The sequence below is a fragment of the Montipora capricornis genome, chromosome 14 (genome assembly GCF_036669925.1).
Source record: "Montipora capricornis isolate CH-2021 chromosome 14, ASM3666992v2, whole genome shotgun sequence".
Lineage (NCBI taxonomy): Eukaryota > Metazoa > Cnidaria > Anthozoa > Scleractinia > Acroporidae > Montipora > Montipora capricornis.
This window is the reverse complement of record NC_090896.1, coordinates 41,974,293-41,999,292: the sequence shown is the minus strand read 5'-3', so window position 1 is coordinate 41,999,292 and position 25,000 is coordinate 41,974,293. Positions and strand designations below refer to the sequence as shown.

At 38.6% G+C, this 25,000-nt stretch overlaps 1 protein-coding gene across 3 annotated transcripts in view; it reads right to left on the bottom strand.

The window, feature by feature from the left end:
* The window catches only part of LOC138032299 (TNF receptor-associated factor 5-like), a 19,951-nt gene extending 5,546 nt beyond the window's left edge, over window positions 1-14,405 (bottom strand). The window contains exons 1-6 of one of the 3 annotated variants that reach the window (XR_011128322.1): window positions 14,298-14,405; window positions 8,947-9,136; window positions 8,747-8,862; window positions 3,919-6,921; window positions 2,510-2,798; window positions 301-2,183 (exon numbers count right to left, since the gene is read on the bottom strand). Coding sequence is in view for 2 of the 3 variants with exons in the window: in XM_068879945.1 (XP_068736046.1) it covers window positions 301-383 (83 nt within the window). In the remaining variant the exon portion in view is untranslated. Of the gene's footprint in view, window positions 1-300; window positions 2,184-2,509; window positions 6,922-8,746; window positions 8,863-8,946; window positions 9,137-14,297 lie in introns of all 3 variants that reach the window. The other 2 variants (XM_068879945.1, XM_068879946.1) reach the window with 2 other exon arrangements.
* Between the last annotated feature and the right edge of the window lie 10,595 nt (window positions 14,406-25,000).

Sequence of the window (25,000 nt, the reverse complement as noted above, 5' to 3'; positions counted from 1 at the left end):
GGACACCCGCGAACTTATTTAATACGCTTACGCAAGCTTGCTTGTTTCTGTCAGGCTAATAACAGCGCTTACTTTCACGCGATTAATTTTGTGAATTCTCTCAAAGTTTGTTTTACAGGTTAAACGCGCACAGATTAATAAGCTTTAAGGCTATTTTAATGAGAGAGAGTTACTTTAGTCAAATCTGTCACTTGAAAACAAGTGACTGAAAGGTACTTGGTAATCGATGATTTCAAGCGTTGCGCACTACAAGGATTTCAAAGCGCGTTTCAGTCTGTAGCAACCAGAAACAGTACTTACCAGACAACGCATTCATAGCCATCCTTGATCGTTTCAGAGAAGACGCAGTTGTAGATGTTGCTACCATTTGTTTCTTGCGCCATCTTCGATGTCTGGTGTACTTCTTTCAATTACGTGGAGATGAAATATCAAGACACCTAGACAAAGTATGATTGTTTCATGGGGATCGTCGGAATGAACCATCTCCCCAGGCTCTATCTCCGTTGCCTAGTCGCAGAGGAAAGAGAACCTGAGAATGAGGGTGTGAGTTGGTGATATTACGATCGCGTGCGCGAGGTTAAGTATTGGAAGTTAATGTTACAGGCTCTTTCTCTTCTAAATGTAAAGAGGAAAAAATGCGAAAATTTTGCACGCCAGAAATAGCGTCCGAGGAAAGAGTGGTCTACGATGCTCCATCGCGTTTAGACTAATGGCTCCCTTGAAATTATCACTGGCATGCGTGACCGACTGCCAGCAATCCATCGACCGAATACGTTCCACCATCCAGATACAGGGATACAGGAAAGGGCCACATTAGGAAAAGGGACTATGACATCGCAAGCAAAATCACAATAACATTGACACCAAAAATTACCAATTTCCTTGTTTATATTTTATGTTTCACATTTTTTAAAAGTATTTATGAATATATTCATTATCTTTTCTTATTATCGCTTTAAAAATTCCCTACTGAATTGAGCCATTTTTAAATTGCCTAATGTAGAAGTTCAGCCTTTTTTACCTTTGCTCTATAAGCGAAGGAAACAAAAGCAATCTACCCGCAGGCTAAATAGGAAATGTAAGACTGACATACGATATAATCTTATCATTGATTATTTGGAAAGAGGCCAATTAATTTTCTTTCATTTCATTTTTATTCTTTGAATGTCCTGCCTCCTTGCTAAACAGCTATTTTAGAGCGGTTGTTTTCTCGAGCAAGGATGCGGACGGAGTTTCTTTTGAAAAGTTTCTTCAAAAAAATGAAGAATTGTCATATATTTTCTTGTTTGAAATTTACATGCACGTGAACACAAGTTTAAATGTCTCATTTACATTTCACCGGAAGGCTTTTCCTCCACGTAAGGTGGTATTCTGGGTGAATTAATAAAAGCAAAGTATAATCTGCTGTGCAACAACATTAACTATGACTACAATGAGAGAAAACGATAACAAACCATAAATTGTTCGACTTTTGTCTTATTTCCCGACCGCCTAGCTATCCTCTCGCACGAAAAAGATTCTTTTCTTCTCTCCCATCATTACCGACCGCAGACTCTCGCACGACAACACTTTCGCGTTCACCTCACATTAAACAACGCCTTATTGCCGCTTACAACAACAATGTTCAGTAGGTCGACCCACCTCAGTTACAGTCGTATTATACAAAAGCAAAGCCGTCATCTCCATTATAAAGAAAATCAAACCTGACACCCTAAAGTGAAGACTTATACAATGCAATCATTAAATTGCGACGCTATAACTGGTAGAAAGTTTGCAAAAACTCTGTCTCCTCCTCTCCACTGCCTCCACATCCTATCATTTAAGTAGGCTTGGAGGTCTTTAGCCTCCACTCCACGTCGGGTCTTGATTCCGAGCTTCAAATTGTTCCACGCAGATTCGGCCTCTTGAGTGTGGACACCGCTTGTAGCATCTACAAAGTTATCGGCGTGAACTACCACCCGATGGAGAGACACGTGGTTCGGAAGATGGCGTTCCAAGCCCTGATAAGCCCCCCAGTCATCGGTGAAAACTTCGCTTCCGGGTTGGAGGCATTTGGCTAAGATCGGCAAGAGGGTGGCTCTGTCTCTTTTCTCTACTACTTGGTAGTACCCCTTGGCTGGCCGCGTAGCAGTGGACAGCACACCAAACACCCACGAATCGGGACCTCGACGTCCTCTATTGTACTTGTCAATAAAAATTAAAACATATGCAAAATAAATAAATAACTTCTGTGAAAAAGGGATCTAAACTGTAGATATCTTTTGGCATTAGATACGCAATCAATGAGAACTTTTTCAGACTTTTTATTTCAGACAGCAATACAAAATGCGAGACATTTCGTACAGTTTTGATAAACGCAGTACTAACAACTGTTGATTACTCTTCTGAGAAATCTCATTGGAGTTATCTTATCGTCGCCCAACTAACAACTTGCATCGAGACTAAATTTTACGAGCGTACTATAGGGCAGCAGCAAATTGTTTCAGCAATCAAAAAGTATCAGGCTTACCTTGGCCTTGTGGTTGAATTTGCTTTCGTCGCATTTGACGACAGCTGTGCCGGGGAACGGAATGAAAGGGTTTCCTTCAATGTCAGCTGAACAGATGTCTTCCAAAGTCCTAAAAACCCTGCAAACCAGGTTTTCGCTCAAAGACATCATCCTGGCTGCCCTTCTGCGTTGTTCATCTTGTGACCAAAAGTAAATAAGCAAGATTAAATCGCCAAGGGGTATTTTGGGATATTTCTCAAAAAAACTGTTTGTGCGTAGACTCCTCTTTTTTCTGCACACTGCACATCTCCTATGAAAGGAACAACAGTGATTACAAGATTGTCCGGTTGTCAATTAGCCCGGCTGTGTTGCGAGCCGGCAAAAGGAGCCTCGCACGACAACGACATCGAGGCTTGGGGGTTGAAAAGTAACCATGAAAAAACTTGTGAAGCGAAAAATCTCTTCTTTTAAGATGGCTTATTTTACAAAGCGACTTCGCACAAATAAAAATAATCTTCTCGGAGTCTTCATTTCAAAAAAATAATGAGTAAACGAACAATTTCAATCCGAGAGAGAATTTTGCTCACTTTCTTTATTATTATTATTATTATTATTATTATTATTATTATTATTTATTTATTTTTTTTTATTTTCACTGTTACGTTCAGCGCTTAGCCTCCCTCGCCTCTACAAAATATAGCCGATCGAATTTCCTGCGTCCTGTCTACACATATCGACCGATTAAAGAACTTCTAAAAATCTGGATTAATCACCTAAAGAAAATGTTAATGTTTTCAATTGTCAGGTCGTATTCTCTTTTGAATCTGTTAAAGCAAAATAGACAGATGGGATCACACTTTTCGTTTCTTTAATTTCATCGCGACAAAAGTAGATCAATTATTAGGAATGATAGAGTTCGCTTGCTTGAATTTCTTTCTACATCAAAAAGAAACGGTCATAGAACTCAAATACATTCCCTTATTTTATCATCGCGATAGCTCTCGGTTATTTGAAACTCCTCACTTAACATGCTTTACATTCTTCGACCATAGTTATGCTTCGACCAAAGCTGATCGCGCTCGCTCTTGTTGCTTTGAAACAAAAGGACTCGAAAAGACGGGTTGCACTTTCTTAAATTTCTTACATTTCAAAACCGTAACCTGATAAAGAATTCGCCGGATTCTTCAAAAGTGTTCCACGTAGTTCATTATTTACGAGATCGAATACAAACAGCATAAGTGACCGCATACGCGATATCTCGCGCGCAATGATTTAACAACCCTAGATTTAATCAGAGTTAATAGTCTGATTTAATGCATGCCAAAGTTGATTTAAAAGTGGAATTAGTTGCTCTCTGGTCTCATTAAACAACATATTAGTGCAAATAGGCTACTTAATATCCTAATACGGGTTAAATATACAATTCCTACCATTGATAGCCATCCACGTGGTCCCCGGACCTTTCAACTAGAGTCATGTTGGTGTTGCATCCACCGCAGTGAAGCGGATTGGCAAGAAGAGAGCGTTGTTGTAACCAGCGGCGTTGTCTATCGGTGGAAGACTGCTTAAACTGCATGAAATATTCTAGATTCATTTTCGGTTAAGAAAAAGTGTTTGCGAATGAGAGCGGTAAGTTTTGGAAACAATTAAATATCTTTGGCGCACGTCAAGGCCAGTGTCAAAAAAGGGTGTGTCTGCCTGCTTTGTTATGATTGACATATTTCTCTTTGTTAGAAAATTAGCAAATTAGAAAGTAATACAATGATTGCACATCAGTGGAAGCTCGACGTCCCGTTATCGCAACAGACCGTGGCGGCCTGATACAATGCTATACGTCTATTATTATTGTTATTATTATTATTATTATTATTATTATTATTATTATTATTATTATTATTATTATTATTATAGCAGTGCAAACGTATGTATGCTAAACGATAGCTAAAGCACAGTAGGGCGCTGTTGCGTAACCTAAAGGCCAACGAGAAATAAGAAAATTAAAAGAAAAACTTATTATAGAAACTAATACATTAAAATGTCTTCTAAGTAGACCTTGAAGGAAAAAAAAAATCAAATCTCCTTCTCTGAGATATCACATTAAAATACTTAAAAAATGCTCTACTAGTGTCTTATCTTATGTCATTATCTTGAAGTGGCGGGCAATGTGTAAACTTGAAGTTAACACGGACTTCTGCATCTAAATCAAGACTTCTTTACTCTTCCTTCCCACTAAAACCCTAACAGTTCTCTCAAGTCCTTTGGAGTATCCTCCCAGTACATCCTAGAATGAATTGTTGTTTTAGTTCCAGGCGCAAGGGGGCATACTTCTCTGTCTTATCCTGGTCTTTCGCAGCTCTGTTGTCCACCCATGGACAACTCATCTCTAAGATTGTAACATTCTTCCGCTTGTGGTCCACAACTCTAGCATCTATCCGGTTGGCTCTCACTACCACATGGTCTGCGTACAGCGGGACATCCCAAAAGGCTTGTGCATCTGCGCTTTCGTAGACAGGTTTTGGCTCGATCAGGGAGTACGAAGGTGGTACAGTGTCTACGAGTTCTAGATTATGGAGCATCTCAAAAAACAGAATCTTCAACACGCAATTATGCCATCTCGATGCGATCAGCTTCCCTTGCCAACTCTGACTTCGCACGTCCTTCTTCAGCTTTTCCTGCTGAGCTCGCTTCAACTGCTGTTTGGTCTTTGTACCTGGGATCTCATCTCCATCTTCAGTACAGCATGTAGGGTTAGGGTGCACCAAAGTTAGCCTTATTCCAAGCTCTTGCCCATACTTCAAAGCCTCCTTGACTATAGAACTATGTCCTAGCCTTACTGAACGGTCTTCAAACTGGCGCACCAGCTCCATGGTTGGATCCTCATTTTTGAACAGGTTGAGTGCACCTTTGATTTTAATCGCCTTGTACTCGGCTTCGACGGAATGCAGACCTCGTCCTCCGCTCTGCCTTGTAAGATGACATAAGGCAGTTGAGCCCAGCGGGTGCTTTCCTCCCTGCTCTACGACGATCTTGCGCATCTCACGATCAATTCGTTGAAGTTCCGTGATGGGAAGGTGTTGTGTCCACATCAAGTAAGTCAAGGCAGGTAAGGCGTATTGATTGGAGGCTACAATGCGATTGAAATCAGAGAGCGGACTGGACCATATGATGGACATTCTGTTCAGGTACATCTCGGCGGCGAGTTTAAAAGCTATCTGATCTTCTTGTCTTGTGCTTTCCAACACGCCCAGAAACTTATACTGAGCTCCCTCTTCTAGACATTTGATCACTGATGCTTCGTCAAATGCTAAGCTCTCGGCGTCCTCTACTTTCACTCCTCTCTTGATGTGTACAACAGATCACTTCTTCGGATTCCAGTCGAGGCCGATATCTTGCATTGCAGATCTTGCTGATTTCATCACGGTGTTGAGCTTAGGTGCGGAGGCAGCAAAGATCTTAAGATCATCGATGTACAACAAATGCGTCACTTTGATATCAATCGTTTTCGAGAATCTATATCCTTCAGTTGCCTGGAGTTTCCAAGCGATGGGATTCAGGCAGATAGTAAATAGGCGCGGACATAGAGAATCCCCCTGAGGCAGTCCTCTTCTAAAGTGGATAATCTCCGATATCTCCATCCCCAGTTTAGTTCTTGTAACAATCATGGTATTCCAGGCCTTAGAAAACTTGGTAACCACTCTCGCTAACCACCTTGGGAATCGATGTATCGACATCATCTCACTCAACCACTCGTGGTCCACCGAGTCATAGGCTTTGGTCACGTCAACCCATGCCATGCTGAGGTTTCTTCTCCCACGGTGACAATCCTGGGTAACCATCCGGTCAATAAGCAAATTGTCCGTGGTGCCACTGCATCCTTCATTCGCCCCTCTCTGCTCCGCCTCCATCAGTCCGTACACATCCAAGTGCTGATCCATAGGTCTTAACAAACAAGCGGTGAACCATTTATAAACTGTGTTCAGGCATGTTATTGGTCTTTGGTTATCGCTGGATACCTCTCCCGGTTTGGGGATCAGTGTAGTCTTTCCTCCAGTAAACCACGCGGGAAAATCACCTTGCAGCTTAGAGATATATTTGAAGCAGAGCATCACTCCGTGGTGGAGGGCCTCAGCATGTTTCCACCAATAATTAGATATCTTATCCGGCCCCGAGGCACTCCAGTTCTTTTTCTTTTTCACTGTTTTTACTACCTCGTCAATCTCTAGATCCCATTCCTCCTCGGCCGGGGGTGGCACATGCTCCCTGATCACATTCTTCATCTCCTCTAGCCAGCTGGCAGAGACGTTTCCTGAACCCGGGGTTTCCCACAACTCTTTCCAAAACCCGCTAGCCTCTTCAATGTTGTCAAGCAATTCATCAGTGTTTGATCCTTTATCAACATCCTCCATGCTCTCTCGTGCTCTGCTACCTACAATCTTGGACAAAACGTGTTGCGTCAGACTTATATAACACTCTTAAATCTCTTAAGCATACCCTTTTTCCTATTTCCCCTTATCCAATGTTGTAAAAGAAAAAAAAAAAAAAAGGGCAATATTTAGTGTAGACCACATTGCAGTTTAGGTATCATTGACTGACAGGACGCACGGGGTAGGATAAGTTACTAAACTATGTTACGAGAGATTATATTGCACTTATTGATGTCTAACAGTTTTGTCCACGATTGTAGATGTAATAGGTTGCTAGCTGAAATTTGTTCTTTGGAGAGCCCTCACTTTGTTTACAAATATATCACTTAATTATTGTTAAAACCCCATTTACTATTGTCCTAGAGTTGTTAATATACGGTATTCCACAAGGGCTTAATGTTTTAAAGGATGTAAAGAATAAAATTAACAGACTTAACCCAAAAAGGGGCATGTTCTTATCTACAGGCCTTCTGATATTGCGCGATGGTGCGATTTTCAACCTCAAATCGCATCCGATCGCACAATTATTGCAAAAATCGCATAATTCACAAAAGAACATACAACATTCATAAAATAAAACAGAAATCAACAAGTCGCGGAAGAATTCCTGCATATATACACCATTTAAAAGATGATTTAAATTGGAAAAAGGCTAAAAAACGTTTAGCACCTTCGATTTCATAAACATTCAAAGTTGTTGCATGTCGGGGGCCTGGTATGAGTCTCATTCTTTAACACGCCCTTTGTTCACATAAGCCAATGCGAATGGCTGATAATTTATATACACATCACTGAAATGATGACATAATTGCTTTCTCTATTCACGTTGAAGTATAGTGCAGAAGACCTCATTTTTTAAAATTTATCACAACTAATGTCGACCAACATGCATAATTACTTTTCCTTTGCGTTCAAAATGTCTTTAGGCCAGCAAAATAAAAGGATTTTCTTTTCCTGAAATCTTACAAAACAAGCTTAAAAGAGCTCAGAAAAAATTGCATAATTCAATTATTCATCGCATAATTGGCATAATGTCAATCCGAGAGAAAGTTTTGCTCACTTCCTTTTATTTATTTATTTTTATTTTCACTGTTAAGTTCTAATCACAGTCTGCCCTGCAAATTTTCGCTTTTTTTCATCGCACCCTATCAGAAGGCCTTTATCTAGGAAATCTGGGGTGTTCAGCTCTCACTTGTCAGCTTTTATAAAACAAAGTTAATCAAGCTGCCCAAAAATATCCTGGTCGCCTGAGCCACCCGGACACTACCAGAGCAGAGCCCTGCATAGAAATCAGAGAAGAGCACCGTGAAATTTTTGAGAGTCTGCTTCACAAACAGTGGTGCAACCTTTTTAAACATAAGGTTAACTTATTGTATCTTAATTTATATACTGTTAATTGTCTTTCTCACAATGCTTCAGAAGCTTCCTTGCCTGTTGCGTGGTTAACTTTCACCAAGAGTGTTGCCCCACAACACAGTTTCATTTTCATCCTTCCCCTTTTTTCCTGACAGAATACGCCTGTACAAATCTGGAAGCAGGGGTAGCATCTTGAAGAAGGTGGCCAAAAGTGTTCCAGATGCAGCACAATTGTTGCAAAAATTCAAAGGAGGCACATCCAAAAGGGTCTACATCATTTTGAAGAATGATGATGAGAATGGAGGTATGACATGTAAAACTCCTTCTTTTCCTTCCGTTTTATATCTTTCTGTATGCAAATAATTATCTGTCTGAATTAAAGTGTTGAGTCCTGTACCCAGCCCACCTTTTCAAACCACAGAGTCACTCAATAACAACTGACACCTGTAGTTGAAATTTACATACCAGAGACAAGTACCTCATGTTGCCAGCTGAGTGCTACAATTCCCAGCAACCGTATGCAGAATCTTAGTGTTTCAATTACTTTCATTTTCACAGAGAGGCCCAACTCTGGAAATGAAGCAGCAGCTTCACCTGCAACACAAGGAAGGCCAAATGGAGTTGTACCTAGAGATGCTGGTAAGTAAACATGCAGTCAAGAAATCTGCCTCCACTTACAGTATGCAAAGTCGTAATGTTTATATTGATTTCATTTTCACAGAGAGGTCCAACTCTGGAAATCAGACAGGAGCAGCATCTGCCACACATAGACGGCCAAATGCAGTTGTACCAAGGGATGCTGGTATGCAAACATTTAGGGAAGACATCTGTCACCACTTGCATTCCCATTTTATCCCTAAAAAAGAACCTACAAAAAACACAACAGAAGAAAAAACAGCAATTAATTCTATAAGCACTGAAGGGCATTAACAATTATACAGAAACAACCCATGATCTGTACTGCAAAGGTGACATACATGTAAGCGTTTGATAGACAACCCCTTTGCTGAGACATTTTTAATTTGGAATGCAGTCTTTCTTTCCATTAAGTCTAAAATTGATTGTTTTGCATCGGGATCAACAAGATCTTCCACAGCTAGCAATGAATTATATGTGTAATGTTTGTTACCTGGGTTGCTATAGTCAATAATTTAAGAATGTTCAAAATAATAAACTGAGACCTTGTGTATCAAAACCAAAAAGACACCAATTCTTCACTTCTATTTAATATTAAAGTACTTTGCAAATAGGAGAAAGAGTAGTTTTCAGACCAAAAGATGAACATTTCTTTTACCAGCTGCCACAAGACAATATTTAACGCCCCTAAGTCAGTCCACTAGTACACAGCAGATGGGCAACGGTTAGTTTTATTAGGAGACATGCTAGAGTATAATGTAAATTAGCCTCAAAACTAGGGGAAAAAAAATTTGCACAGAGAAAACTAAACCAATATGACATATTTTCTACTGTATGTTTACAAAATGGGTGTAACAAAGCCTAATTTTGCCAAAGATGCACAATAAAACAATGAAAATGAAGAAATATTGTATGACAAGATTTAGTCAAAAGTAATATTATTTTTGAACGCAAGTTAGGAAAAAGATGAATTTTTAGCTTTATTTTGATCAATATTAGAGCTTGCTCTAGACCACCTACTGTCGATTTCTTGCAAGGTGAGCACTTTTCACACTTCCATTATCACTATTTTAACCATATATAGGATTTACAACCTATGTTTATTACTTTTGGCATGCTTTTCCCTTCTCTATTTGTGAGCACTTGAAGTAGTTGAAGTTTCTATATTCCCTTCATATCTTTTCTGTTTTTGCTACATAAATTAATTAAAATTTGCATGAACTCTTAAAATGTGGGCTTGTTATATTCATAGTGTTCTCTTAAATTCCCATTAGACTCAAACATGCCGAACATGGAAGATGGTAAGCAACATCTGTATTCTAGCAGTCATCATCACAATACATATCTTTTCAGCCTTCTCACAAACCAGCCCGTCAATGGCTCAATGAGCCACCTCCTGATAAAGTTTCACCATCTCCTTCGAGTCAGAAAATGTCTTATTTTTACTATGATGAGACGAGACAGAAAAAAAAGACCACAGTTTTAGCTCTAAAGTAAAGGCACTGTAGTGATATAATGGCTTGAAAAAATGCTTTGTTTGATGTACAAATTCGTTTCCCCAATAGTTTTTTGCGTTGTGAACATGAAATGTTTATTTAACTAACATTCCAGTATTTCTTATCGGACACAATGCAAGTGTCAATTCCACATATGACATTTTGTCCCCCAGATTGCACTAAATTGCATCTGTGAGTGTATAAATTTCAAAAATTCCCCAGGGGAACATGGCTAGCTTGTGCACTTTGGGCACTCGCTTTGGCACCAAAACTGTCTCCACTTTCCTTAAAACCTGCTCCCCAAAAACATTTTGAGAAGGATGATCTTTTTCCAATGCAATTTAAAAAACACAGAAAAGACTGTTATAATTACCGGTACTGTGAATATCACCAATAAGAAGTAACATGCATGCTGGACATCACCTCTAGTAGTCTGTATCACTAAGTCAATGAGCTAATTTGTTCAAAGTGGTGTTGTAGGGGGGAAAACTAACAGATACATGTGTGATAATTGGTAGGCTCTAAAAAATAATTGCTGTATCAACCACTTTTGTAGGAAAAGATTTTACCATTACATGCTAATTTAGACAAGACTCCAAAATATTACTGTAGAAGCCACCAATGAATGAACTAACTGAGCAACATAAGCCAGCACGACACCTTGAATTCTTAAATAATAATGAGCCACATGATTCCTATTGGGAAACATCTACCGACGCTTGTTTATTGTTCTTCTCGTGAATTTGATATGGTATCTTTGAACCAATACATTACTATCTTGTTGCAGTCAATAAGCTTGGAAAAATAATAAAGGATTGCAAATAAAATCTGTTGAGTTCTCACTCTGCTGAGCCATTAAACCTAAATTTTCACTTAGGCTAGGTTTGGAAGTATACATGCCATATCTTCTCATGATCTGTTAATGAATATTTCAACAGATGCTAGTTTACTTCAGAGTCCATTCCAAGAAGAGGTAATAGATGTGGACCTTATTCAAGGTAAGACCTTTAAAATTAGCTCCGCAGATTGCTATGTTACTAAAACTACAATTACATGTTAGTCATGTGTCAATCTCAGAGTTGTTAGGAAACTTCTTTCTTGTGTTCTTCGGAGGCTGTTTATTTAACTTGAACAGAGTGCTCTTAACTTTCATATAAAAATCATGTCTAATACCCAGGGCAGATGCTATAAATTTTTACCACAAAGTGCTGATATCTCACCACTCTTGATTAATGTCAATGTATATTTCAACAGATCTTGACTTGTCTGCGAGTACACACATAGAAGTGGTAGATTTGGACCAGAGTCATGGTAGGACCTTACAATTAGTCCCTGCAATGCAGCCTTAAGGGGGGTGGCTATTAACTACCAATCTGCTACCATAGACCCCTTCAAATAGTCATTTCTCAAATTCCTTTAACTCTACAGAAATTCTTTTTTGCCAGATATGTTCTATCTAACATTCCTTTGTATGATTCGACTCACAACCAAATTTGGGCAATCACATGACCAAAACAGAAAATGCCTAAAAACTCAGCAAGTTAACTCTGTTGTTCTCATTTTTTTTAACGCAACAGTATGAAAACACTCTAACACAAAATCTGTAGCTTGGATTTAAAAATAAATTATTTCAAAACATATTTGACTAAAAGCTTCCTTAGCAGCCATTGTCTTTCTGTGGTTAAGTGCCACCCCCCTTGAACTAAACAAAACAATTTACTGTGTCATCAATAGTTTGATCATGTATTCAATGACGAAGGAACTTTGCCAAAGGATAATAATGCCAAAATTCTTTGTACCGGTACTTTTCCTTGGATCCTTAACAATGCAAAAGAGTGTATAAAATTCTCCTGTCAAACGATTATACTGTTTTTAACTTTTACATGTTCAAAATTATCTTGACTGGGTGAAATTCTCTTGACTGGGTGAAATTCTCCTGTCAAACGATTATACTGTTTTTAACTTTTACATGTTCAAAATTATCTTGACTGGGTGAATGCGAAGCCAGTAAAATAACGGTTGGCTCCTTTTTCAGATGTGTACCGCCCATATCGCAACCCCCCCCCCCCCCCCCCCCCCAAAAAAAAAGAAAAAAAAAAAAACCTATTACCAGAAAGAGAATGTACTTTAAAAAACTGGGCTTATTACTTCTTTTAATAATCTACACAAAAGTAATAAAATGTTCTGCATTTATAAATGTGTCATTCATTACTCAGTATGGCAAGGATATACATGTTCATCATCTGCAACAGAAACTGGAGCTGCAACTGCATCTACTTATACAGAAGGTACACAGTGTGAGTCAGGTACTACATGTATTCACCGAAGTGGAGTTGGCTAGTGGTGGATATTTGCCGAGTCACAGGGTGACAATGTAAATATCCACTGCTTGCCGCAACACTTAGGTCAATAGTTGTTGTAGTATATCCTAAAACAGTGTGATAATGTAAATGTAGCATGAAACTGATTATTTTAAACTCAGTTCCAATCAACAATTATTATTTATTTTTTTGGACGTGTATTTGCTTGGAGGTGAATACTCCTTACTATACCATGTTCTGGTAATCAGGGTGTGCGCACAACATCCACTGTTTTAGAAGACGCTATTGTAGGAACTCAGTTAACTACAATAATTGCGAAAAAAAGAGAATAACACATGTATTAAGTTAACCAAAAGCAGCAGTTTGCTCCTCTGACCCTGCCATAGAAGGTTCATTCTAATTTGCTGTTGCACCCCACTCTTTAATATGTTGAGTTTACATTCCAAAATCCCACAATTTTTTTAGCATTCAGAATCTTTACACTGCCGACTGCCTACCATATCACTACCTTTCAAATGTGCATAGTTCTTTCCATGCTTGTTACCTTTTTTTAGGTATTCTTGGCACACCCTTCTACAGCGAAGGCACCAAAGGTAAAGTACCGGTAATGTATGGTCCATACACACTATCATGTACTGTGTAAATTATGTCAATTCTAAAGAGTTCTAATTCATGGCCTTTTTCTTCATATTATGTGGATGCTGTTGTCAAGTTAAAGTTACTGATATTTTGAAATACTACTTAACAATTAGACCCGTAGCCCGCAAGGGCTACAGGTCAATAGCCCATGAGGCGAAGCCGAATGGGCTATTGACCCGTGGCCCTTGAGGGCGAAGGGTCTAATTGTTTTAGTATCCCCCAACTAGTCGGACAAAAAAGGCAATAATAAAGTCAGCAAATGCAAGTTGAAAATATATTTATTTGGGAATCAAACGAAAGAAAGCGCCACGCTTTTCCCTACTGGATGACTATTACTAATAGTCCTCTAGTAGTGTAGCCAATCAAAATGCAGCATTTGCATTAGTCCACTCGTGGGGTGATACTAAAGTTAGTTATTGGTTTCAAAATGACTTCTCATTAATAAGTCAAGGCTGTAAATTATCAGACTCGTGCTAATTAAAGTGCAAGATGTGTTTTTGCATAGTCAGCCAACGTGATGCCGGTATATATGTGTTACGTGCAACTTCATAGAAACAAATATTCAAAAGCATTAATTGTCCTCATTGCACGTTTATTGTCAAGTTATTCTGTAGTCTTCAAAACGTATTAGAAGCTTTAATTATTGTAAGTCGATTTATTTTCTTATTGCTACAATAGGAATGGAAATTAAGGCTAAACTAATCTTTTCTTCTTTTCTTATGAATTATATCTTTAATATAGTTGGGACAGTGCAAGAAGACCTGTCGCCCCAAGGGTTGGGAGGTAAGACAAACTTTAAATCACACACAGTTCGTACAAACCACACGAAGCTTTTCAGTGATAATTTAATCTACATGTAGATGTAAGGTCTTTATGGAGGAAAAATCATGACTGGAATTTGCTTTCGTTGTTTATCCTAAAGACAGTTCCAACTTACCTTCACGAACCAACGAAGTGATTCGTTTGGAACAACGACTCTGGCTGCCAGCAAGGGAGAGAATACATTCTTACCGTGTTTTCTGTTGGACTCTTTCCACGAGGTAAAGATCATACGCGCAAAGGTTGATGGTAACTGAAGCAAAGGAGGCAGGGGAGGGGAGAGGAATGGAAACAAATGAACGGAACTGGGTCTTCCTCAAACGCTTCCCCACCATCCTCACCCCCCCCCCCCCTTCCCTTCCTCCCATGTGCCTGCCAAATCGCCAATTGGATTGGTTCTGTTTTTTTTTTTTGCGTAAGCTGCAGCACCACATATTAAGCAGTAACATTTGGTTATATATCAATACAGTTGCAACAGTTTTCACTACATATACGGTTCAAGTGTTTTTAATACAATACAATCGCAAACAAACTAGACCCCGCCTTCAACGCATTCGTTTTCTTAAAACAATAATTGAACTCACGTTTTGCTATTACCCGTGTAATGATAGAATGCTTGCCGGCTTTGAATCCCGCAAAGAGATATTCGCTATTTCGCCAAAACAAACCGACTGAAATGCTTAACGAAACAAATAAACAATCAGAAACTAGACGAAGGAAATAACTAAAAATAGAACAAAACCGATAAACGTTGGTTGATGGGGGAAAGTTAGTAATAAGCATAAAGCAGTAAATTTTAAAAAAGCATCAGATATTCTTTAACGTTGTGTATTGCTCTTTAGTTTTGCTGGCAGGCACGCGAAATCCACAGGCCGATGGTGGTAATCCTTCTAAACCCGACAAAGGAAAACATGGCCATCAGAGAAGGCATTGTAAGGTAGGCATGTGTCACACATAACAATGCAAAAATATGCAGTTGTTACCTAAAGTTTTTGAATAAACTGTTCTTTTATTGAGTAAGATAGGAGGACTAGTTTGAGGAACGTTTGTTGTCTTTTCTTTTCTTTTCCCTTTAAATTCAAGCATGCGCAATAAGACCGGAAAACACATTTTGTAGGAAAATGGAGTCCATATACAATAATTGCAGACATCTATCCGGTTATTCATCAATTATTCGCCAAAGGCGAAGTGATTATCGGTGAATATTAAGCGAGACGAAGTCCAGGTAAATTTTCACCGATAATCACTTAGTCTGAGGCGAATAATTGTTTTAGTATAAATACACAGGCCAAATAAGAGGGAAAAAAAAACCTTTTCAACGCGAAATCATCTTCACGTACAGTGGCAAAACGACTACTGACAGCCATTTTGTCCGTCGAGGTGATTATCTGCTGATAATCCGAGATAGCGAGCCAACGAGAGCGCGCGATTTTGTATAGTCACCTGTGTTTTTATACTAAGTAAAATTATTAAATGTTTATTAAAATCCAGCGCAAACATGCAAAGTTATGCTTATGAATGGACAAAATGGGCATAATTTTAGCGTCAGTAACATTTCATTGATCATTTGCAGGGCTCTTAGATGGCTGAATAGCCAGAATCAGCAGTGGTTGTTCTGGGTTGCGGAAACATCATCACTAAATGGTAGATTAGGTAAATGTTAATTTCACGCTATTATACATATTGCCCGGAATCAGTATCCACAGTGCTGGCAACGCAAACAGTACTTAGACACTCCTTATAACTACCATCAATAATTGCATGATTTCTCCCCCTTGAAGTTTCCAGCATGTTTAGTGTTCGAAACACTGAGGACTCCATGCTGTTTCTCCTGCCATCAACGACATGGAAGCCAACGCTGGTGAAGGAACTTCATGGTATGTTTTAAAATTTAAATTTCCTTTCGAGGTCGCTCTCTTGTTAAAAAGAAGAATGCATTGCTTTAACACCTTAAATTAAGCATACAAGTGAGTACGCTAAACCTCGTAGCGTCTTCAGTGTCTAATTATAAAGTAAAACACGAGGAAATTTTGCCGCAATGTTTCTCCGTTCTTGATAACCAGCCTTTAGGAAATTCAGATTCAAGAAAAATTTCCACAACCAAACCTTTTTTTTTATGATTGTTAAGAAAAACGTTTTCTTCTTTTGAAAACTGCTTGTGTTTTAACAGATAGCAACATTACGGAAATCGACATCCAGGACAGGTTGTCCGAGGTCTCGGAAAAGACTTGTGACGCCCTCAAGGTGCTGTCGGCGCAAAGGTACATGTAGAATCGACCAATATGTGCCAGTTTATGAGTGATAATCGATTTATTTGTGTAATTGTATGTATGTATTTGCGATGTTATTTTTTAAGAATGTAGCAAACGGGAAGACAAGTCATAGTTTATAGTTTAATTGTTTATTAGTAGGCGAAGAGCCACTCGGTGGAAGTACCACTATTAAAGTCATTATTATTATCATTATTCTTATCGTTATCATTATCATTGTCATTACCACTATCTTTATTATTATTATTATTATTATTATTATTATTATTATTATTATCTTTATTATTAAAGAGTCTTAACAGGGTAACTGTATATTCATGCAAGTGTATATAGGCAATTTCTTTTAGGCCTGCATCTGGGCTCCTGGCCTGCATGTGTTGTGATGCTTGCCAGATGGGGCACAATCGGCAGATGTATAACTGTTAAGGAAAATCTGATAGCCTTGACTACAATTTCGCAGAGAACAACTTGGCAAGTTCCGGGCGGAAAGGGAGGAACAAGATAATAACTTCCGTCAAGCGCAATTGCAGGATCTAGGAAATAAAGAAAGTGATCCAAGAAAGGTTGAACGACAGGTAAACATTAATCGCATCTTCAAAGTATAAAAGCGCTGTTACACTGTGAAATGTTTCGTGCAACCTATCTCGCAATGTTTTGGGGACATTGTGGCGGGACAAGTTGCATGAAACAATTCAAGGTGTAACATACCCTGCAACGGAAAAAATCGTTGCGAGACAAGTTGCAAGAGCCGTTGCCTATAGCACAATTAGGCTCTACTTTTCGTGCAACTTGTCGCGCAACGATTTTGGCCGTTGCAGGGTGGTAGTGTTTGCCGTAGATGGGTAGATCCAAACAACGTATTAAATGGCTTTAAGCGAAAGCAACAGTGGCTTCCCTGTATTCTTTCCATTCTTACGTACTGCATTGAATATACCGTCTTCATAAACAGATAAACGTAGTTGCAACGACTTTGCAGGATAACGAAAAGAAGGCAAGGAAAGCCCGCTTGTCCGATGAACCAGAGGATGGGGTGACCATCCGAATTCGGGCCGCGAAAGGGACATTGTCAAGGAGATTTAAAAGAGGAGCCCATTTTCAGGTAAGGAACAGCACTTCCTTAAAAAAATATTTAGTCGTTTCAAAGAATATCTAAGTTCAATGAAGGTGTTACGGATTACTTAAGTATTATTTTGTTTTGACTTGCTCCTAATCCGCTAAAAAACTAAACCATAATCATTTCTTTAAATTTTTACGGAACTATTTAATAAATCAGTGCAATGTAACAAAACCCGAAACATGCGTTGCGTACAAACAAGTACGTACAAACAAGTTACGTACAAACAAGTACGTTCATGGTTAATGAAAAGATTTAGACTCCTTGACTCAGAAGTAGAACCGTAACCAACTGAAATATTCACCACATTCTTATGTTTTTCTTCTCAATGGGACAGGAGGTCTACGACTGGGCAGGAACAACTGAAAGTTTGCCCCACTGTTTTACGCTGCACAGAGGGAAACATCTTGTTTCCCACGCAGAAACGGTCAGCGAAGACGAGACGTTAAACCTTACTGAAAGAGTAAGTAGAAAGTAAAAAACGAACTAACTTCACACTAACTAAACGTGTCATTAAAAAATAAAATGAGCACAGCATGAGACTGCATTTTACGTAGGGTACATGGACGTTCTAATGTGTGCCTTCATTGTGTTGAATTTGGAGTCTACATTATGTCAAGTAGTAACTTGTATGAAGAAAACAATTGTAAACCATGTTTAACTAAAAAGCCTTTATAAGCTTTGGTGTGAATGCGGTAACCTTTAAGTTGTTTTCTTTTCATGTAATACACAGCCCTGAGTATCTCATAGTTAAAATTACAAGGAGATCAGGTTTCCTCATGCATTGAATAGTCTAAATTGGCTTCTGTCTTAGCACCCCCTACGCTCGCAGTGCCAAAATGTTGCTGGCATTAATTACTATTTTTCTGTTACTCCTACAGGAGGAGACAGAAATTGAAACATATTTCCACTCTAAGGTTAGGAAATCAACGTAATAATCTACTTTAAGTTATATGAACAACGTATGCCTAATAATGAAAAAGATGACTTGTCACACCAATGGCACTCATTTATTCAATGTTAATGGCTTAAAGGGGCTAGGTCACGCTATTTTAGGTAATTTTGTTTAATTTTGTTGATTATGAGCTCTAAACGTGAAATTCGCAGAGCAAGAGTCTTTCATTTGCAAAATCACGCCCACATAACAACAGAGAATGATTTTCAAGCTTTGTAAATGACATTTTGATATAGACTGATATAAATTTGAAAAAAGGTAGGCCGACGTTTTTCAAATTTACCCACATTCAATCCATTTCAATCCTCTCCAGTTTTGTCCATCCATGTCCCTTCTTGGCTTCCCTGTGCCTTGTTAGAGTTCTTCTATAGTTTTGAACAGTTATTTTGATATTTTAGTTAATTCTATGACCATTCGATCAGTGCTGAAAATGCCTAAAATAGCGAGACCTAGCCCCTTTAAACTTTTTTTTTTAACTCGGAAGAGGACTTAATGATTAAGGAAGGATAATTGGGACTAGGCTTTTAGGAAAATACCCTCGGTAGATAGAGTCCCTAATCGAGCCAGGACACTTGGGACCAGGCTCTTCGTGAGCCCGGACACTTGGGACCAGGTTCTTAGGAACGTACTTCGGTAGATAGAGTCCCTAATCGAGCCAGGACACTTGGGACCAGGCTCTTCGTGAGCCCGGACACTTGGGACCAGGTTCTTAGGAACGTACCCCCGATAGATAGAGTCCCTAATCGAGCCAGGACACTTGGGACCAGGCTCTTCGTGAGCCCGGACACTTGGGACCAGGTTCTTAGGAACGTACCCACGGTAGATAGAGTCCCTAATCGAGCCAGGACACTTGGGACCAGGCTCTTCGTGAGCCCGGACACTTGGGACCAGGTTCTTAGGAACGTACCCTCGGTAGATAGAGTCCCTAATCGAGCCAGGACACTTGGGACCAGGCTCTTCGTGAGCCCGGACACTTGGGACCAGGTTCTTAGGAACGTACTTCGGTGGATAGAGTCCCTAATCGAGCCAGGACACTTGGGACCAGGCTCTTCGTGAGCCCGGACACTTGGGACTAGGTTCTTAGGAACGTACTTCGGTGGATAGAGTCCCTAATCGAGCCAGGACACTTGGGACCAGGCTCTTCGTGAGCCCGGACACTTGGGACCAGGTTCTTAGGATTCTATCACAGTTTTATCTTTTAGGCATATTGGGGTAGTAAAATAATATATTTTATAATTTCTTACTGGATCGCTCTGGACCAGGCTCTGAGGAATCTATCACCAATACAACGATATGAATTAACGAGGCGGTGAATATGTCCTTCATTTTAAACGTGGTCGCTTGGGGCACCTTCGGTCGATAGACTCACTAATCTAGCCAGAACACTTGAAACCAGGCTCTGCGTGAGCCGGGACGTTTGGGACCAGATTCTTAGAATTCTACCAAACTATAATTTATATGAAAGTTAGGAGTAGCAAGAAGATATATACACAGAAACTTAATTTAACTGGGCAATAATTTTGACGTGAAATCAGTTAACTCGGTTCTTATAATGTCAACATAACCACAGTACATGTGTTTAATTCTTGAACACTTAGTTAGGTAAACTGAAAGGGGGGGTATTCTACTCACACGTGTCAAACAGCCATCCTACGTTTAAAGGGTCCGGGATAACTGTTTGACATTTACGGATAGAATACTTCCCTTTGATTTCCTTTTCGCAGGTTTCCTTCAGAGGAAATTACTTTTACAGAGAAGGTGCATTGTCACAAACCCTGGAAGGTAAGAACTTTTCATTTAATTGAATTTGAAAAAATTCTCAACTCGGAAGGTTCTTGGGACCATTTAAGGCTACGATTTTCCTTTTATAACGCCATCATGTAGCCAAGACTTACATAACTCCCCAACAAGTGCTTGTGCTATAGATTATTTGTTTCCTTATTTTTTGTGCCTCTTCGGCATTTATTTAAAGCTAAATACTGTTAAAAATCGACAGGGAGGTCTTTGTGTGTTTGGGAGAGAAATTGTACGATTAAAGGATAGAGTAACACAGCTTTTATTTTCATTGCAGATGCCGAAACGGATGCCAAAGAAGATGAAGAAGATAAGATCGAAGAAGATGAGAAGAATGATGGAAATAACGAGGGGCCGGACACGTCTTTAGAAAGGAAAAAAAGGAAAAGAAAAAACAACAGAACAACAGCGCAAAGACTGAAGAAAAAGAAAGAGAAGGAAGGAAATAGCAAGACTGACAATTGATTTGTAATGGTAATAGGACTGAGTGGAGTCCAATTCGGTCTGTAATCATAATAGTACAATGTAGTAAGGGACTGTGCAATAATTATCAGGAGGGGGGGGGGGCCCTAAAACCAGAGGGGGGGGGGCCTTAAGTTAAAATAATGGAAAGGAGGGGGGGGCTCTACATTAGATTTCTCAAGTAAGTTGAGGGGGGTCTTAATTAAATTTCACAAATTCGATAATGAATAAATAAACATTTTCCAAATAGACAGATGCTACGCCTTTGACTATCCATAATGTCTAAATATTGCATCAACATAAACACATGCTTTAACTTATTTAGAATGTCAACATATGATAGATTGAAGCAATCGCTCATGCACAGAAGTCACAAACCACGTTGTGAGCTTTGCCAATAAAACATTTGGCATTTAAGAGGTCCCGCAGACATGACAGGTCTGTTCTTGATTTAAACAGCGAGAGGGTTTCTAGGTCTACAGTTTCTAGCTGAGGAATGCCACATACTTCTGTTTCATAGTTGTCATCAATGGGTTCACCTCCCAAAGACCGAAAAATTATACAGGTTCGGGTCCTACGGCTTTCTGAGGCAGCAATCCTCTTCTTCTCCCTTTTTTCTTCTGTTCCTTCTTTTTTCTTGATTTGGATGCTTTAGATTTGGCACCAATAGGAAATGTCGCTTTATATTTAGCCATCACCCTATCCAGGTCTTCTACAAGATGCAGAACGTTTAAACCGACTTGAGACTTTATTGAATGACGTTGTTCAGCATTAAAATTGTGTAAACAGCTGAGGCCAGTCTTCAGTGTTTTTCTAACTTGGTTACCACAGCATTAAGCTTGTCCTGGATATCATTTGCCTCTTGTTTGCAACGTCTGATGTTGCTGTCATCACGGGGAGCTAGCTTGTAATCCTCTCGGAGAAACCTTCCTGCACAAGCAGGGTTGTCGGATAAAAGATATTGGTATCTGTTCTCAAGTTTTTCAATATCTAAAAGTACGGGTTAGAGAGGGGGGGGGGGGGGGCACATCATAATTTTGAGAGAACGCGAGGGGGGGGGGGGTCACAGTTAATCTTGACGCTGCTGGAGGGGGGGACCTATCTAATTTTTCCTTTGGTGAAGCTCATTTTAGGACCCCCCCTTCCTGATAATTATTGCACAGTCCCTAACAAAATCGGACGACCGCGCAGCGGGAGACAGAATTGGACTACACTCAGTCTTCTTACTAATTATTCATAAAAATTGCAATTTCCGAGAAAAGAACAGCGAAGTTATGAAAGAAAGGGAAAAATTGCAATGAAAGACTGACAAAGGAGGTGTAAATTGATTAAGGACGGTGGTTACTATTGTTATTGCGCATACGTTCTGCGCATCTCGAGATATACGGATTTCATATAGGTGATGATTACTAATACAGGGATATTTGCGCAGTTTTAAATTATGCAAAAACAAATAGATCTTAGTAAGTACTATTGGAATCCATTAAAGCTTCAATTTGAAAAAGAACCCCATACATGGCTTCGCATTTTAAAGCTTTTTACAAACATTGTTTATGAATTATCTTTGAAAAATGCGTGGTTACCCCCAATTTTCTTTTTCCATATTTTAATAATACTTTTTAAGAGATTCATTTCCGGCATAACACGGGTATATTTTTGCGTGGTTCAAAACTATTTGGATAAAGTAGAAATAAGCAAGTGCTCTTGGTATCCAAAAAGAAAATTGGGGATAACCACGCATTTTTCAGAAATAATTAAGCTTCAATTTGAAAAAGAACGCCATTGTTTTGTATTTTAAAGCCTTTTACAAATATTGTTGATTAATTAGCGTCGAAAAATGCTTGGTTACCCTAATTTTCTTTTTGGATTTCAATATCACTTGTTAAGATCTGCTTTTCCCGCATATTCAGTAAACCGCGCCAAAATACCTTTGAATTAGTAGGCACCGTCCTTAAAGCAATCAAATACGAGGAAGTTGTAGTTTTTATGATTACATTCATTACTGGACCTTTCCAAAACTTGCGAACCCCGGGGTTAAGAACAAAATTTGAGATTTCTTTTAATGCTGCCGTCAAAAAGATTATCATATAAATAGACATTTCAAGTCAGAAACAAAATGGACGAAAATCCTCCAATCGCAACTCCGGGACATGATTTTTTTTTTCACCCTCACCTCTGAAATATAGCGGATGTTCCCAAGAGGTAAATTAGATGTATTTTCCAAAGGATAACAAAGATAGATCGTATTGTAGTTTGTATATAGAATCGTAAATGTATTTTCCGTAAGATAACGTTAACTGAATATTGTCTGAACGAAAAATTCCACTACAATCTGTGACACAATAGGCCACACATTGCCATTAAGATCACAACATTTCTGAATAGTTTTTACTTTGACCTACTCTCCCCTGATAAATGAGTCTGTTTTCTGTGCTTGTGCAGCATTGAATGCGGGAGAGGGTATAGGTAATGTGGTAAATTTTTAAGTTCATTTTTAAGCACGGCCTAAAAATGGCTCACTGAAGTTTGTCGCAGATTGTAGTGTATTGTGAGTAATTTAAAATTTCTCCTTTAATCCTGCCTGTATTTTTTGGATAGACTTATATATATATACAGTCAAGAGAAATTGGTTGAGCAAAGCGTTGTTAATAGGCCTTATTCATGCAAATTAGCCATGTGTTATGCTGGGGGGCAAACATTGGAAAAAAAGGAAAATTGCGGAAAATCAGCTCGTCGAAATATTGAAATAACATTGCTAAAAGTACAATTTAGAATTTAGCATTAAGTATCTTTTGTAATAATTTTATATCTTTTGATCTATATCTTTTGACTTTCTACTTCGTTATCTGCTCATTTTTCACTAAAAGACATCGAAGTAACTTGTGTAATCATTCTATTTTACTACTTACGTGATAAACATTCAGTGAATGTGAAACAAATCATCTGTGTGGCTAAGATGTTCGTTATAACCTTTCGACCTTGTGTTGTTTGCCCCCTCAGAAGAGTGTAGCTAATTTGCATGAGAATCGCAAATCCAACATGGCAGCCATCGAGAATAAGGTGTATTGATGGTATCGTTTTTAGCCGTGAATAATGTTGTTTTCAGGGGCGCTATCCATCTGTACAGAAAAACCAATGACACTTTTTTATAAAAAGGAACAGCAAAACATGATGTCAGAGCCAAATGAAACAGGGGAAGGGTGTAAGACCCTGGATTCTACAATTAGCAACAAGGAATTCATTACATCATCGGGCATTATGCTAGTGGCACCAGTGCTTCCATTTATTATTATTATTATTATTTATTATTATTATTATTATTATTATTATTATTATTTTAATTCAAAGAAATTTCTAGTGGAAAGGGCTGTTCCACCGTTGAAGTGGAAAGCGCCCCTGAACGTTATCCCTGATAGCCTCGGCCTTTTAGAAGTTTGTGTTATTTTCATATTCAATACTTCGATTGGCAATTTTTGTATTTATTCTGATCATTAAAATCGTGTTGTTCTTCAATTATACATCGTGTTGTAGTTTCTAGGTAGAATGGTGGAAGCACTTTATTATACCTTATGAGCAACCCATTTGTTGGTTATTGTTGGGAAAAGAAAATTCCAAAGGATGAAACAGATTGTAGTAGTAGAAAATAAATTGATTTTTAAGTACACAAATGGTTCAACACGAGAATGAATATATTAATTGTCTTTTTAATCTTAACTTTAGTAATATTGGGCAAATAAATTTGGTAGTTAGTTACTTAGTAATAAGTGTATGTGAAATAAACCATTCCACTCCAAACGAAAAGAAGAATTCATTGCCCCCTGCCTACATTGACATCACCCAATTTTTGTATTTATTCTGATCATTAAGATCGTGTTGTAGTTTCTAGGTAGAATGGTAGAAGCACTTTATTTGATGGTTATTGTTGAGAAAAGAAAATTCCAAAGGATGAAATAGGTTGTAGTAGTAGAAAATAAACTGATTTTTAAGTACACAAATGGTACAACTCGAGAATGAATATAATAATTATCTTTTTATTCTTTACTTTAGTAACATTTGGACAAACAATTTGTTAGTTAGTTGCTGAAAATAAGAGTATTTGAAATAAACCATTCCACTCCAAATGAAATAAGAATTCATTGCCCCCTGCTTCATGTACATCCCCCAAATACATAACAATTTTAGCTTCAAAGTTATAAATATTCGAAGCCAGAGTTTCTGGCCAAAAT